The sequence below is a fragment of the Bombina bombina genome, chromosome 6 (genome assembly GCF_027579735.1).
Source record: "Bombina bombina isolate aBomBom1 chromosome 6, aBomBom1.pri, whole genome shotgun sequence".
Lineage (NCBI taxonomy): Eukaryota > Metazoa > Chordata > Amphibia > Anura > Bombinatoridae > Bombina > Bombina bombina.
In genome coordinates this window covers 699373815-699391981 of record NC_069504.1, presented here as the reverse complement: position 1 = coordinate 699391981, position 18167 = coordinate 699373815, and the positions used below count along the sequence as shown (strand labels likewise).

The 18167-nt window shown below is 40.9% G+C and overlaps 1 protein-coding gene across 1 annotated transcript in view; it reads right to left on the bottom strand.

The window, feature by feature from the left end:
* Positions 1 to 1223: 1223 nt before the first annotated feature.
* Positions 1224 to 18167, bottom strand: part of LMAN2L (lectin, mannose binding 2 like) — a 42127-nt gene continuing 25183 nt past the window's right edge. The window contains exons 7-8 of the mRNA XM_053717819.1: positions 7891 to 8010; positions 1224 to 2669 (exon numbers count right to left, since the gene is read on the bottom strand). Of these exons, the coding sequence (XP_053573794.1) occupies positions 2527 to 2669; positions 7891 to 8010 (263 nt within the window). The 3' untranslated portion in view covers positions 1224 to 2526. The remainder of the gene's footprint in view (positions 2670 to 7890; positions 8011 to 18167) is intronic.

Here is an 18167-nt window from a genome sequence, read left to right as displayed (position 1 = left end):
AATACTTAACATACCTCATAGCAGGTAATCTGCAGACCGTTCCCCCAACTGAAGCTTTCTTCCATACTCTTCAGTTATGTGTGAGAACAGCAATGGACCTTAGTTACAAACCGCTAAGATCATCAACCTTCAGGCAGAATTCTTCATCTAATTTCTGCCTGAGGGTAAAAACAGAACAACGCCGGTACCGTTTAAAAATAAACTTTTGATTGAAGATAACACTACACTAAGTCACCACTTATCTCTTGATACTTCCCTTGTCGAGAGTTGCAAGAGAATGACTGGAGGTGGCAGTTAGGGGAGGAGCTATATAGATAGCTCTGCTGTGGGTGTCCTCTTGCAACGTCCTGTTGGGAAGGAGAATATCCCACAAGTAATGGATGAACCCGTGGACTGGATACACCTTACAAGAGAAATGATATATACTTACCAGAAGACACCCATCCACATATAGCAGACAGCCAAACCAGTACTGAAACATATCAGCAGAGGTAATGGTAGAGTATAATGTCGATCTGTAGAGGCAGGCAGCAGATGAATCCCTGCGACCGAATTTACAGAGAGCCCTAGAATAGATTTCCCATAGGCAAAAACATGGCGCCATCAGGCAATACTCCCTTCACATCCCTCAGACAAACACTGTACTTAGAGAGGAACTGGGCTTCAATATGCTTAGAAGCGCCTTTCACAGAAGAAATCAAGCACATCATGCTTCACCACCTCCTAAGGAGGCAACGTTTGTAAAACTGAGGTATGAGTGAGGTGGGAGGTGTATTTATAGGCATTTGAGGTTTGGGAAACTTTGCCCCCTCCTAGTAGGAATGTATATCCCATATGTCACTAGCTCATGGACTCTTGCAACTTATATGAAAGAAATTAGATATATTTTATGCTCTTATGGAACCCTTCATTTTTCATTGGCGATATCTTTTTTATGAAATTAAATTATAAATTATTTTGATACAGACTTGCAAGTGCACCATATTTGACGCTTTTACTACAATGGGTTACATGCATCAAGCCAAGGGTGATGCAGACTTTGAAATTCATGAGTCAACTGTGGATAAGTGTGCCGATACTTAGAAATATATAATTGTTGATTTCAGGCACATACGATTTGCATATATCTGCGCAATTAAAACTCAAAGTACTGGATTATTTTCCAAATGAGCATCTACGCCCATGTGACCTTTTGAAATTTTAAATTAAAACAGACATGTCAATTTGTACAGTACTGCAACCATCAGTTCTATTTGTTCCGAATGTTTGCACTTTATTATATAGCACTATATAAATGACATCAAGTTCATAACGAATGGTAATAATCAATTTAAACTTAAATTCACATTTTTAAGAGCACTTTCACATAACTGCAGAATATATAAAATGATGCTTTAAAACATTTGCAGTGAAAATTATTGCAAAGACAAAAACATTAAAAAAATAATAATAAAAAAAAAAAAAGGATACTTGTTTGGGGGGAAAAAAAGCAAGGTCCTGATAGTTATATTCTGTGCGGATTTATAGTATGACTGCTTTGGAGAGCCACAATATTGTAGTAAAGACCAAGCAATCGCTAGAAGGAAAAAAAAAATAAAAATGACTAAACCTGTCATCCCAAGGAGATATACATTTATTGCAATTGTATATTACGCATGGCCAACCATCTGCTAATCCTTGGAACAAACATTGATGTTGCGTCTTTCCAGCTACACTTAAAAGTGATGGTAAACTTTACATGTTTTTTTAAAATCAGGTCTGAAATCTAAGCAATATTTTAGATGGAATTTAATCTAGCCGTGCCATTCTAATACCCGGCCGCCCACATTAAAACTCATGTTTTGGTGAGCTAATGGTTTGAACTGTTCTCCAATCACCATGTGGAGAAGAGTTCAAACGGTTATCTCACAAAAAATATGAGTTTTGAAGTGGGCGGCCAGACAACAGGATATTAGAATGGCACGGCTAGATTAAAAAGCAAATTACGGCGCATATTTATTAAAAGTGATCAAAGTGCCTGTAAAATATTGCTTAGATTCCGGACCTGATTTTAAAGCAAGTAAAGTTTACCATCACTTTAATAATTCAGTTAAAGTAAAGATCTAAACTGGTAATAAAATAATGAGTCTGAGATCATTAAATACTAAGACATAAATCTGTTTTGAGGGTACCCTAGGATAAAGCCAGATTAGAAAGTAGGGTTGTAAAATTGAGCTACAGTGCAGTAAGAGGTATGAATGGAGGTAGATCAAAGTGCAGATGTTCAAGTTTGTTTGAAGTCAATAGTTGTAGGGAACAATATAACAAATCAGTAGCCAGTAAAACATTCTGTAGCAGCATTACAAAAACAGTGTTTAAACATAAAAACCAGGCAGCTAGGATGAGACTGACTTTGTGCCTCAATTGAAAAGGTCCAGTGTCTGTGGGAAGAGTCATTTTAAATTCTTGCAAAAAATGGGCACTTGCATTGTGCGTTCATTAAGGAGGTGCCCAGGTACTGGACGGATGAAAACGGCTCTTCTGTAATCAGTAGAAATGCTTGCGGCTTCTTTCTTGCCATTTGTTGTATACAATAACTATTATCACACCAGCAAAGACCACTCCAATAAGGGAAAAGAAGACTATAAGGAAGATTGCAAAACCACTCATGGGGTCAGTGGGAGTCTCCACTAGAGAAAGTAAGAAAGAAAGGGGGGGGGGGGAGTTAAAATGAGATATATTGTACATATACACAATAGGCAAAACAAAATGAGCAATAAAGTTGGAAAGAAAACTGTAAAAAACAAAATTATGCTTACCTGATAATTTCATTTCTATCTGTATGGGAAGAGTCCACAGCTGCATTCCTTACGTGTGGGAAATACTGAACCTGGCTACCAGGAGGAGGCAAAGACACCCCAGCCAAAGGCTTAAATACCTCCCCCACTTCCTCATAACCCCAATCATTCTACCAAGGGAACAAGGAACAGTAGGAGAAATATCAGGGTGAAAAAAGGTGCCAGAAGAAAAAATGTCAAATTTAGGGCCGCCCATCGAAGAACACGGGCGGGAGCTGTGGACTCTTCCCATACAGATGGAAATTAAATTATCAGGTAAGCATCATTTATGTTTTCCATCTTAATATGGGAAGAGTCCACAGCTGCATTCCTTACTTGTGGGAAACATATACCGAAGCTCTAGAGTAAACGGAAGGCTAACGGGAGGGTAGAGAGGCGGACCCTAATCTGAGGGCACCACAGCCTGCAAAACCTCTCTCCCGAAGGCTGCTTCAGCAGAAGCAAAAATATCAAACTTGGAAAATTTTGGAAAAAAAAGTATGTAAGGGGAACCAGATAGCCACCTTACAAATCTGATCCATAGAGGCCTCATTTTTTAAGGCCGAAGAGGAACCACTGCTCTTGTAGAATGAGCCGTAATCCTTAGAGGAGGCTTATGTCCCGCCGTTGCTATGCTAAAAGGATGGCACTCCTTAGACAAAAAGATAAGGAAGTCGAAGAGGCTCTGACCCCTACGCTTCCCGCAAAAGAGAACAAACAAAGAAAGAGGTTTGTCTAAATTCCTTTGTGGCTCGAAGATAGAACTTCAAGGCACAAACCACATCCAGAAATACGTTGTAAACATTCCTTCGACGAAGAAGGATTAGGACATAAGAAAGAAACCACAATCACTTGATTGATGTTGCAAAATGACACAACCTTAAGAAGAAAACCTAACTTGGTTCGTAGAACAGCCTTATCGGCATTAAACACCAGATAAGGAGGGTCGCATTGCAAGGCAGCAATCTCAGAGACTCTGCGCGCAGAAGCAATAGCTAGTAGAAAAAGAACCTTCCAAGACAACAACTTAATGTCTACTTCATGCATAGGCTCCAATGGAGCCTGTTGCAAAACCTTAAGGACAAGATTTAAACTCCAAGGAGGAGCCTTAGATCTAACCACAGGTCTGATCCCAGCAAAGCCTTAACAAATGGCTGCACATCTGGAAGCTCGGCAAACCTCTTGTGCAGTAACACAAACAGGGCCGAAAACTGTCCCTTCAGGGGACTTGCAGAAAAGCCCTTCTCCAGTTCATCCTGGAGAACAGAATAAGTAGGTCCTCCACACCTTATGATAGATGCGAAGAGCAACCAGCTTACGAGCTTGAATGAGAGTAAAAATAACTCTCAGAAAACCCTCTCTTGGATAGGACTAAGAGTTCAATCTCTACGCAGTCAGCCTCAGAGAATCTAGATGTTGATTAACAAAGAGACCTTGGTCAGCAGATCCCAGCAACAAGGTAACTTTGATGACATCCCCACTAGATCCGGGAACCATATCCTTTGCGGACAAGACGGAGCAGTCAGTATCACCGACGCCTGCTTGACTCGAGCCACAACACTAGGAAGTAGTGGTAACCGTCAGAAAGCATAAATTAGATTTAACCTCCAAGGCACCGCTAATGCATCTGTTAGCTCCGCATGAGGATCCCTGTACCTCGATCCCTATCTGGGTGGCTTGGTATTGAGACGTTATAAGATCTTCCTCTTGCAAATCTCTGCAAACACTCTGGATGGAGAGACCATTCTCCCGGATGAAATGATTGTCTGCTGAGGAAATCCGCTTCCCAGTTGTTCCACCCAGAATGTGGATCACTGAAAGGGAACAAATGCGGGTCTTCCCCACACCAGAATCTGAGATACTTCCCTCATAGCTAGGGAGCTTCTCGTCCCCCCCTGATGGTTGATGTAACCACCGAGGATATATTGCTTGATTGGAATCTGATTAACTGAGACGAACCCAGCAGAGGCCAAGCCTTCAGAGCATTGTATATTGCCCGAAGATCCAAAAAGAGATCAGGAGCTTTACTTCCTGAGACCAGATGCCCTGTGCCTTCCTTGCTCCCCATCCTGACAGACTCGCAACCGTAGTCACTATCACCCAGGATAGTCTTGAGACGGATGTCCCTCAAGACAAGTGATCTAGACAAAACCACCAAGAGAGCGATTCTCCCTATTGGTTGTCCAGAGAATCTGTTGAGACTAGTTCAGCATGCGCAGTTGCAACAGTCTGAGGTGAAACCTGTCAAAGGAAATGATGTCCAAGCTGGACACCATGAGACCAATCACCTCCATACACCGAGCCACATATGGCCTTAAAGAGATCTGGAGGGCAAGATATGTTGAAGCTAGCTTGCAACGTCTCTGGTCTGTTAGAAATATTCTCATGTCTATGGAGACTATTATAGTACCCGAGAATTCTACCCTGGTACTTGATACAAGAGATTATCTGTCATCCATGGGATCGAAGAAGACAGGAGATATTCCGAATGGTCCACTCTTCGAAAAATTTCTTTAGCTAGACCAAACGGAAGAGGAATAAACTGGAAGTGCTGGTCCAGGAATCCATCGTAGTCATGAACTACCCCTCTCAAACGAGGGGAAGAATGGACCTTATTGTCTCCCTCTTAAGCACTTTAGGTCCAGAATTGGACGGAAAGTTCCCTCCTTCTTAGGGACCACGAAAAGGTTTGAATAGTATCCCAAACCTCTCACTGCAATAGGCACCGGGACAATTACTCCTATAGGACCGATCCTGTACACACCCCAGAAAAGCTTCCCTCCTTTCTGGTCAGGAAGACAGGAGGAATCTGCCCTTGGGTAGCTGAGACTTAAAACCTATCACCTATCTAGCCGGCTTCCAAGAGCTCTTGGTTTGCTCTGGCTTAGCGGAGGACTGCTGACATGGGCTTTATCAGAATGAAAATCGTCCCTTAGATTAGTTCATATACTCTTGCGGTAGGATGGCAGACCATGTCTTCAGCCAGAGCCCGACAGGCCTGAACAGAAAAAGCCGAAGTCATAGCATTCAAGCGAATAAACTGCCTAATAGCAGCACAGATAAAAGAATTAACAACCCTCAAGGCCGTAAATCTTTTCTGAGTAACGTCGAGGGGATACTCTACCCTGATCAAATCCTATAAGGAGTCACACCAGATGGTAGTTTCTCCAGTAACCGCAGCAACGGTCGCCACCGGTGGAAACAAATACCCCATATGTTGAAAACAATTTTCTTTACAGAGTTTCCATCTTTTATCCATGGGCTCTTCAAACGAAGAACTATCCTCAAGCGTGATAGTATTACGTTTAGCAAGGGTGAAGATAACGCCATCCCATTTAGGGACGGAACCTCACAACTCCATTGAGAGTCCAGAACCGGGGACAATTTGTTAAAGGGAGAAGAGGGGGAAAAGGAATCCAATCTTGTCCCATTCATTCCTAATAATGTTTGCCATCTAACATGAGCAGGGAAGGATAAAGGTAACCCCCTGTACTCAAACTCTATCCAATTTAGGAATTTAAGGTTCATCAGGTAGTTTGGCCTCTGGAACATCCGAATTCGCCAAAAACTTCCTTTAGAAGAAAGCGCAAATTCCTAAACTAAAGTCTGGTTCCTCCGCAGCCGGAGGTTTAGAGGTAACAGACTCCGACCCAGAATGTTCATACTCTGAAGTCTCAGAAAGAACTTCATCCTCTGATAACCCTCAGTTAAATCCAATAAATTATCTGATGTACTCTGGGAAAGAGTGCAGTATGTAACCTTTTGCTTGCGCTTAGCAGGGCGAGGTAAAGCATTAAAGGCCGCAGACACCGCCGTCTGAACTGCGCAGTAACGTCTGGTGAAAAAAGGCCCCTTCCAGATGGAGGATTAGCAATGCTACGGGAAAACTGCATGTGTAGAGGTATAAGAATGTAGGGTACGCACCTCACTGGACGACAACTCCTCAGAGGTGGACGGTTCCATGGTATCAAACATGTTCAATAATTTCACATTATCAAGGCATATGGAACATAATTGAGAGGGCGGAACTAAGGCCTCCTCACCATATAAACAGGAATTACTCATTAGGAATAGAGGGAGTGCCCTCTAAAGTAACAGAATCCTCCATCGCTAGTGCAATAACCGGAGAAATAAAACATCTTATTTTATTCAAAAAAGGCACCCTTATACCCCAATGGCTGGGGCACTCACCACCTCCTATGACCCAGACAGTACAGAGATTTTTTACTCCTCTCTGATAGACACCCGGTCAGGAAAAGGGGAATGAATCACATGGTGCACAATGCAGGACCGTCGCTGCTATGAGAAAGCGCGCCAAGCTTGTAAGCATGGCTCTCAAAGTGCAAGCGAAACCTGTATATTCCATAACAGCCTATGAGCCCATAACGTCTTACACATAAAAGCAGCATAAAATCAAATAAACATATAAGATTATTCCCCCCTGTTCAATAATCCCCCTAAGGAGATATTAACCCTTGATTCTATACAGATAAAAGGAGTCACACTTTGACCTTGTCTTCTTGTGTTATCATACATGTATAAAATAAGAAATGATCTTACCAGAATCTACACCATGGAACAGGAACACGGCCCTTCAAGTGTGACAGATAGTAGCATCACTTCTGACATGGACTTGAGTGAAGAAAGCAGGCAGCGAAACTTGTCAATGCCGATTGCCTATGGAGCGGTTAATATGAGTCGGGATGGTTTCACAGAAAGACTCTCCCTGCATCTCCGGACTCTAACTTTCATCCATGCTCTCATTGAGAGGCTGACAGGACTACTTAAAACTAAAGTCCCATCTCGAAGAGTACTACCCTCCATAAGAGACTACACAGAAATCTAACACTTCTCTGCCAACCTCCTGTGACGAAAGGCAACGAATGACTGGGGTTATGAGGAAGTGGGGGAGGTATTTAAACCTTTGGCAGGGGTGTCTTTGCCTCCTCCTGGTGGCCAGGTTCAGTATTTCCCACAAGTAAGGATGCAGCTGTGGACTCTTCCCCTATTAAGATGGAAACAGTAGCATGCAATCATACAGAACAGAAATTGGAATATCAGCTGCCATACTCACCTCCAGGTAGTTTCAGGTTATCCACACTGGGTATGAATACTTCTTTATCCATAGATTCTTCTGCAGGTGTACGTGTTACACTCAACTGATAAAGCTTCAGGGAGATGATGTCGTGATTATCTATAGAAAGAAAAGCTATGTCATGTGTAGAAAGCCGCAATATAGCCAACCTATACATTGTCAAGAAAGGTCAACTGTTTTGTCAGCAACTCCAAATTTATGACTTCAGAAGTACAGACACTGAATGCTGGGTAAAATTAACATTCAGTACTCAAGAAACCATTAACACTTTTTTTAAAAGGACACTAAACACACTTCATAAGCATATTATTGAGATTATTCACCACCTCCCTCCAGCCATAGGAGCCGCCATGTTGAAATCCATCCTTCACTACATTTCAGTGCTGATGTGTTTGCACATATGCAGCAACTCTCCTTCAGACACCTGCAATGTAACCTAGGTTCCATAATGGCTGCACCAATAACTAGAGGAAGGTGCACAAAATGTGTTTAGTGTTCAATATCCCTTTATGGTTCTAAAGCGCCCCAGAAGAAAAAAAGACCCTCATACAACAAATACGATACAAGACAGTTATTTTTACATATTCATAATATACAATCAGAAATTAAAGTCTGCAGTAGATAATGTTAATGTACTCAAAATACTCCTTTTGTTATTCAAATTTGCAGGGCTTTGTTACAAGGGAAAAACCTTTAGTATATTATCTCTATCATTGTGGCCAATTGTGACAAGATACATGAGCTACTTGCACCAATTATACCATCACTCTGTACAGTGTTGCAGGGTCTGATTAGCTACAGAAAACTGCTGTATGTGATGGTGTCCCTCCATAAGGTTCAAAACTATGTTAATGGGCAATTAAGGTGGCATAAACTTACAACAGAAAAATGCCCCAATGTGTTAAAACAATCATATCTGCAAAAAAACATTATACCCTTACTTAATGTCAGATCTGGAACAGGATCTGTTTTTAATAGTACAGGTAGCCCTCAGTTTACGCCGGGGTTAGGTTCCAGAAGGAATGGTTGTAAATCGAAACCGTTGTAAATTGAAACCCAGTTTATAATGTAAGTCAATGGGAAGTGAGGGAGATAGGTTCCAGGCCCCTCTCAAAATTTACATAAGTAACACCTAATACATTATTTTTAAAGCTTTAAAATGAAGATTTTAAATGCTAAACAGCATTGTAAACCTAATAAAATAATCACACAACACAGAATATATAATTAAACTAAGTTAAATGAACAAAAACATTTGCTAAACAGCATTATAAACCTAATAAAATAATCACACAACACAGACTTCACTCGCATTTTCTGCAAACAGTTCTTTCTATGCATTCCAATCTGGACTGATTTATAGACAGGAAGATCTTGTTTCTTTAAAATCTGCTCGATAGCGCAGGTCTGGTTAAACCGATTAATTTCAGCTTGCTTGGCTTTGCTGCAACACAAGTGGACAGTTCCACCTACTGGCTATTTTAATAAATGCACTGCTTCTCAATGCTTTTCCTTAGCAGTCACATGACTGGAAAAAAAGGTTGTTATTCTTAAACGGTGTAAATTGAACCGTTGTAAAATGAGGGCCACCTGTATTTAAAAAAAAAATGCGCTTTCATTCACTAAAGTTTACCTTCACTTTAAGGCATTACAGGCATATAAAAAGTATTAATAGTTTTGTTGGAAAGGTACATTAAACCTTCAACAGAATACTGTAAAATAGTTTTTCCCTTAATGTGTTTCCAATTACTTTTTCTTTTTTTTTTTTTACCAACTACAGTGTGTAAAATGGATGAGAATTTACTTTTATATGAAATAGCCGATTTTGTGTTTTGAAGCCACAGCCTAATAAAATGGGTTGAGCTTGTAGGTATAATCAGATCTCATTGCTGTATCACATTGTGTACATATACCTGCTTCTTTATCTTATATCTGTCCATAAAACAAAGACCAATACTTGGAAGGAACACTGGAGAATTAACATTTTATTACCTTATCTCTTCTCTACCCCACTGGGAGTGTAATTTCTTCTGCTGGCTGCTTATCTATAGCTTGGACCTAAGGCCAGAAACTTTCAGAATAGGTGGGGATACCACAGGCTAAATTAACTATTTCAGATGCCAATATAAGGGTAAAGGAAATACTTGTAAACAATTTAATACAGTCCAGCAGGTAAAGTGGATAATTGGGAACAAATTAAAGGGGACATTTTTTTTTAGTAAACTGCCCCTTATAAGGTGAATTAAATAAAAAAATAACTTTGTAATTTACTTACCTTTTTTTTTTAGCAATTAACCCATTAAGGACCAATGACTGAAATATTCGGTCATGAAACAATTAAGCAAACTGAAACTGTGTCCTTAAGGGGTTAAACTCTGTTTTACACCACTCCAGATACACTGTAGTGCATCCTAGTGACTTTATAACTCAAACTCTGCAACATGCTACATACACAGTGATTGCTTGATTACTGCAGAAGCTCATATATATTTGTGCCTAATTAGACATAGCAAAGAAGAGGATAGACACAGGCAAGTTCTTGAAATGCAAACAACTATGAACATTTTACAAAATTAGTTTAATATGCTTATAAAAATATATATAAATGAATATTAAGTAAACTAAAGAACATGTCATTGCCCACTTATGTTAATAGATGGCACCAAGAGATGTCAGTACACATGGAAAACAGGCAATGGAAACAAATGTTTCACCGTACTCATAAAGTTTTGGGGTCGGCTAGTATTTTAGAACTTAATTTTAAAATTTTGACAAGATGGTACTTAACTCCACACAGATTGAAATCCATCTACCCAAATTCCCATGGTTTGTGTTGGCGTGAGTGTGGGGAAGTTGGCACTATGACACACATATGGTGGGCTTGTAAAGAACTACACACATTGTGGAGAGAGGTAGAAAAACTGGGAGAATTCCCATTTGGTACAAGTTATACATTACAGGCACCTCATGCATTATTCAACCAGAAACCTGGAAAATTCTGCAAAATCAGACAGGTGGTTTTTCAGATAGCCCTCAACAGTGCCAAATCCATCATAGTGAGGATGTGGAAACTAAATACACAACCCACAAGACAAATGTGGATCAGTAGAACAGATGAATTATTCTTCTTAGAAAGGTATAGCTTTTATAAGAAACAGAAACTGGAATTTTTCCATAATATGCAATTTTACTGGGATCAATACAAATCCTCTAATACACCCTCTTGATGTAAATAAACAAGCCTGGGAGCCCTCCGTCCACCCCTGTTCCCCTGTTCATCAGTATATAGGAAGAGTTTAAACAATATTATAATCCAGAGAGAGGATTTTAAGCCATATTAGTCAGGAAGCATTAACCGAAAAGTTTATTATGTTATGCTATTTCTTTTTATTATTATTATTGTTATTTTGATGTTATATAAGGAGGAAAAATATTGTAAGAAATATGGTTTTTGTTGACTGCATCCTTGAAATTGTGAAAAAACTGAATAAAAACCAATAAATAATTTTTTTTTAAAAAAACAAACAATAAATTGCATAAAAAATAAATAAAATAAATATATATATATATATATATATATATATAAATAAATAAATGGCGGTGCCAGCATCTGATCGAGACGGTCGCAATTTCTAAGAGCATTTCAGCCCTATAAAGTTGTCAATTTACTTAATAATAGCCATAACTGGACACCGAACTAAGACCAGCTTGAGCCCCAGCATCTCACAGATCGATGGGGGAAAGTGAGAAAATAAGGACACTGAAGGCGCTTAGTGCGCTGTTAATTTAAAGCAGCATACCCGCCCAGCAGCACACCACGGCCTACCACCTTTACCTGCTGCTGACTATTGTGACCACCAACGCCTTCTATCAGACACCGGAGGGTCGGGGCTCCGCTCTGGTGCCGTTACCTATCTGCTGCACAGCCGGGAAGCTACCCTGAAGTGCCTACCTCCTTGGGCCCTTGGAAAAGAGGCTGGCGCGGCTCCCACTGCCAGAGATCCCCACGCTGAGCGGCCACAGCCTCTGATCACCTACAGGGTTGGATACCCTGCTAGGATCGCGGATTTATAGTTGCCTGACACAGGGCCCGAAGTTCAGAGGGACAAGGGAAAAGGCGCGAACGGCGGCCATTTTAGCCCATCCTGAGGCTTTCTAATAGTAAGTGCCAGTGAATACGCACACACTCCACTGTACCCATACATCCAGAAAAGACCAGGCCCTACCTAATCTATACCTGCCATCCTCCCTTGAGGTATCACATCCGGCCTCGAATTTCCAGGGATCCGGCCTCCTATATGATATCCCTCACTACACGGGCCTAACTCATAATAAGTAGCCTTGAAGGCCTGAGGAGTCCTGTACTTCAGGAATAGTGTTAATTGTTTAGCCCAACAAGCAATTGGACTACATATCAGAGGCTACAACCCCTATAAATCAGTTTACTCGCTGGGACACATTGCATCACAGGATCTGGAGCTTGCAACATTGAGAGCTTACCCCTTTTTCTTATTTTTTTTAAAAAAAAAATATATATATATAGCAGCTTTCCTATCTGTTACATGTGTCCTTTTTAATATTTGGAGACCAACATCCGCTAAAGACATTCCAGATACAAGTTTACTCGCTGGGACACATTGCATCACAGGATCTGCAGCTTGCAACATTGAGAGCTTACCCCTTTTTCTTATTTTAAAAAAAAATAAATATATATATATATATATATCAGCTTTCCTATCTGTTACACGTGTCCTTTTTAATATTTGGAGCCCAACATCCGCTAAAGACATTCCAGATACAAGTCGAGGGTTCATTCCTAGATAATCCGCTGGGATACATACCACTTTCCTATGTTTTCACTTTAAGGCCCTGGGAGGTTAATCACACCTTTTGACCGGCTTAGAAACAGACACAACTGAACGCCTCAGCACCGGTCTCTCCCCTCCCTTTCCCGCCGGCCCTGATTGCCCGCGGGTAATATCCCTAACACCCTCTCCCACATCGTCCATAGGGGACAACTCCCCAGGGGAGAGACTCACAACCTCGTGGTAACGCCCTGGTGACTGGACCGGGTGAGAGGATCCTTACTTTAGCAGGCCCTCAACCATGGCCCACACGTATAGTCCTCTAAAAGAGTATTAATCAGGCCGGATCCCCTACAGCCATACATTGGGCTAAGTAAATGAAAACCTCTGACATGTAAGCTTTACCTCAATGCCAAAAGCCCCAGTCAGCCGAATAGAAGCAATCTTTATTGTGCTACGTCTTTCCTCAATATATGCCGCTACTCCTACAGAAAAACAAGATGCCTCAAGCATTCAAGAGAAAACAGAAACCCCATTCCACCCAAAGCGTACGGTAGTAGACCATTTTAGCCAACCCACTTCAATGCGGCAAGCTGGATCAGAAGATGAGGGCTCAGATGCAAGCAGCCTCAATGACACGCATATTGGAGCATCTCTAGCGCAATCTACTAGCCGGCTCCCGCATCCAGATGCTGTCTCTAATAATCTAATGGACTCTATTAAGTCACTCTTGGCTACACATCATGATTCCCTCTCCAAAAAATTTGACAAGGGACATGCTGACTTAAAGAGGAATATAACAACTATAGGGGAGCGAACAGATGCCCTTGAGCGCAAACAGGAGGACTTAATGATAGATCAGTCTAGCCTACTTAGCTACTCTCAGGGCCTAGCAGAGCAAATAACAGATTTAGAGGTGAAGTTGGTGGATTTAGAAGATCGAACCTGACGCAACAACATTCGGGTGAAAGGTATCCCTGAAACGGTGCCCCGCCAGATCTTGAAAAGTACCTGCAAGACATGTTCACAACTATCCTGGACCCAGGGATAGCACAGGAGATGTTAATCGATAGAGCAAATCGGGCCTTGCGGCCGCGGACTACAAAAGAAAATAAGCACAAAGATGTAATAGCCTGACTGCACTACTATACCTTTCGAGAGTAACTTCTTAAAGCTCTGGCAGGAGGAAAGGCTCTACCGGAACAATATGCTGAAGTGTAAATCTTCCAAGATATCTCCCCGCACATGCTACAGCTGCGCCGCCATTACCAGCCTTTTACCAAGATACTATAGGACAAAGCTATAAAGTACAGATGGTGATTCCCAGTTAAACTCTATATATCAAAAGATGAACAGTTCATTGCCTCTTCTCCACAGCAAGCTAGAGAACTTCTACAGCGATGGGGATTTGTGTCTCAGGATCCAGTGGACCCTCGCCAGAGAAATGATACTACAGGGGGTCTGAGAGCATCAGCGCCAGACTGGCAACCTCTCCCTCAGAGAGATGGTCATACCGAGAAAAAATCCTCACAGCTTCAGGAAAAATGCTCTGATATAAGGGACACTGGAGATTGAGGAGTGGGGAAGTAGACTGTTTGTTTTTATTACCATTTTTTTTTTCTTAGTGCTCCTCGTCTTCTCTTCCTGACTGAAAGACATCCCCACTAAACCTATGGAATTGTGTCTAACATGCCATGGGTTTCTGAAGATAGGTGAGAGGTTCTAATAGTTCTTGATTGTGGTTTCTGTATATGTTTATCTGCTTGTTTTTTTTTCTTCCTCTCTCTGGGTTGCTATAATATTGTGACAGTTGATGTGACTCATAATATTGAGTATAGTCTATTATAACCATGAAATAGAAGATTGGTGGCCACTACCCCTAGTCTAATATGGTACCAGGGAGGAGCTGTACTTCCCTTCCCAAACTGCTCCAATTTCTTGGGCCTTGGAAACAAATAGCAAATATGGCAACCGACCCCTAGATTTAATCTGATTTGCTATCCTATGTATATACATTTCTGATACAGCGAGGCCATCCCGATAACTTGGAACACTTACACCTGCGAGGCCTTATGCCACAATTGCCTTAGAGGCATACAAGATTAAGCGTACTAGGGGCTGGCACCTACTCTCCCTAGGTTCACATGTTAGCTAACTTAAAATAGAAATGAATGTTAAGAATTTTTTTTCACCACCTACGTAAATTTTGCTTAATTAGTCTTAAATGTTGAATGTTTTGCCTACTGTTATTTTTGTTATATGTATGTTGACTAACCTAAAATAATTGTTTGTTACGTAACTCACACTGTTTATTGATCCTGAAAGAGATGTTAAGAGTATAGAGTGGAGTGATCCACATGTCATAAGAATAACTAGACAGCCTGTAGACATTAGCCAAAGTTATTTGACTAGACTGAGATAGTGTCGGGTGACTCCACTTATTATTGTTCTTACTACTGATGTATCCAGACTTTACCCAGTACTGACATTTAGACCAACCCTACTCACATCCTAGCAGACACCAGCTGGAAGGAGACCCTGAGGTAAAAGAGAGGAGATCTCACTCCCCTCCAATTATGTACTATGCATGGCGACAGAAAAAGAGAACTGACCATATTGGCCCATGGAGGGAACAGGACTAAACCACTTATACATATATTGACCTACCAAAGCAAACACCAGAAAAGCTGACTGGGGCTTAACTTCTCATGCCAGCCTCTCCCCCCCACATATATAGCTGTGTTTTCTCTGACACTAGCAGAGAGACCACTTATTGAGATAGTGTATACATACACATCGCTGTACACTAGACAGACTTTGACAGTTTATAAATTAGCTGTTGATAAACTTTTTTGGCCTCCTCACTCTAGGAACTCTTCTTGACACGACTCGTGAGCGGCTCCTCCTCCTCTTCTTCTTTCTCTTATTCACCTTCTCTCTCCTCCCACCTACCCCAGCGTTTTCCCTACTATTCATTCCCCCTTTCCTGACAAATTTGTACTTCTCGCAAGATACAGGGCTCCATTTTTTAGGACCCCAGATATTTGACCACATGGCCCCTATTATGGTAGCTACTTTTAATACCCAGGGACTTAATTCCCCTACTAAGAGAAGTCTCCTATTCGGCTATTTATTCACACACAGGCTACACCTAGTATTCAAAAATGGAGAATGAACAACTAGCGCCTGGATTGGTTTACCTGCTACACTATAAACAGACCCCATAATAAGGTCCTAAAGAAATGTGACACAAAAGAGTTTGTATAGGAGCGCCTCAGGCTAAGGTAAACAACAGGTTAATATTCCAACACCACCACTAATTTCCTATAGGTGTGTCTAAGTGTAATTCCACCAACAAAGTTTGGGAAATTGAACAGTATTTAATTCACATATAGAAAAAACATTACGAAAAAAACTTTAAAATATAGAACCATTAAAAAAAATCTTATAAAACTTTAAAAAAGGGGTAAGCCCCAAAGATCAAGGCTTATATAAAATCATCACACAGAATGAATTCAACTTATTCAGTAAAAATAGATCTCATGAGTTTAGAAAAAACGTAATTCAAAACAGATTTCAAATAATTATTCCAAAATAAGTGTCTCAGTACTAGTAGTGAGTAATTATCCCAGAGAAATTTACAGCTTAAACATGGTACATGTGGATCAAAAAAATTATGTGATAACCCAACTGGGGGAAAAAAAAAGGTGTGTGAGAAATAAAAAATGGAAAACAAAAAATAAGAGTAAAAAAATACAAAAATGCAGAACTCAGTGAGAGATAAAATTATGCAAAACTCTGTAAAATGAAATAACGTGAGAAAAAACAAAATTTATGCTTACCTGATAAATGTATTTCTCTTGTGGTGTATCCAGCCACGGATCATCCATTACTTGTGGGATATTCTCCTTCCCAACAGGAAGCTGCAAGAGGATCACCCACAGCAGAGCTGTCTATATAGCTCCTCCCCTAACTGCCACCTACTAGTCATTCGACCGAAGACAAGCAAGAGAAAGGAGAAACTATAGGGTGCAGTGGTGACTGTAGTTTAAAAATAAAAAACACCTGCCTTAAAATGACAGGGCGGGCCGGGGACTGGATACACCACAAGAGAAATAAATTTATCAGGTAAGCATAAATTTTGTTTTCTCTTGTAAGGTGTATCCAGTCCACGGATCATCCATTACTTGTGGGATACCAATACCAAAGCTATAGGACACGGAAGAAGGGAGGGACAAGGAAGGCGCTTAAATGGAAGGCACCACTGCCTGTAAGACCTTTCTCCCAAAAATAGCCTCCGAAGAAGCAAAAAGTATCAAATTTATAGAATTTAGAAAAAGTATGAAGCGAAGACCAAGTCGCCGCCTTACAAATCTGTTCAACAGAAGCCTCATTCTTAAAAGCCCATGTGGAAGCTACCGCTCTAGTAGAATGAGCTGTAATTCTTTCAGGAGGCTGCTGGCCAGCAGTCTCATAAGCTAAGCGGATTATACTTCTTAGCCAAAAAGATAGAGAAGTTGCCAAAGCCCTTTTGGCCTCACCTCTGTCCAGAGTAGACAACAAACAATGCAGATGTTTGACGAAAATCTTTAGTAGCTTGTAAATAAAACTTTAAAGCGCGAACCATGTCAAGATTGTGTAAGAGACGTTCCTTCTTTGAAGAAGGATTAGGACACAGTGACGGAACAACAATCTCCTGATTGATATTTTTATTAGATACCACGTTAGGCAGAAAACCAGGTTTGGTACGTAACACTACCTTATCTGCATGGAAAATGAGATAAGGGGAATCACATTGTAAAGCAGATAACTCCGAAACTCTTCGAGCCAAGGAGATAGCTACTAAAAACAGAACTTTCCAAGATAAGAGCTTAATATCTATGGAATGCAAAGGTTCAAACGGAACCCCTTGAAGAACTTTAAGAACTAAATTTAAACTCCATGGCGGAGCAACAGGTTTAAAAACAGGCTTGATTCTAACCAGAGCCTGACAAAACGCCAGAACATCTGGAACCTCAGCCAGACGTTTGTGCAAAAGAATAGACAGAGCAGAAATCTGTCCCTTTAAGGAACTAGATGATAAACCCTTCTCCAATCCTTCTTGGAGAAAAGATAATATCCTAGGAATCCTGACTTTACTCCATGAGCAACCCTTGGATTCACACCAATGAAGATATTTACACCATATCTTATGATAGATTTTCATGGTGACAGGCTTTTGCGCCTGTATTAAGGTATCAATGACCGACTCGGAGAAACCACGCTTTGATAAAATCAAGCGTTCAATCTCCAAGCAGTCAGACGCAGAAAAATTAGATTTGGATGGTTGAAAGGACCCTGAAGTAGAAGGTCCTGTCTCAGAGGCAGAATCCATGGTGGAGAGGATGACATGTCCACCAGATCTGCATACCAAGTCCTGCGAGGCCACGCAGGTGCTATCAAAATCACAGA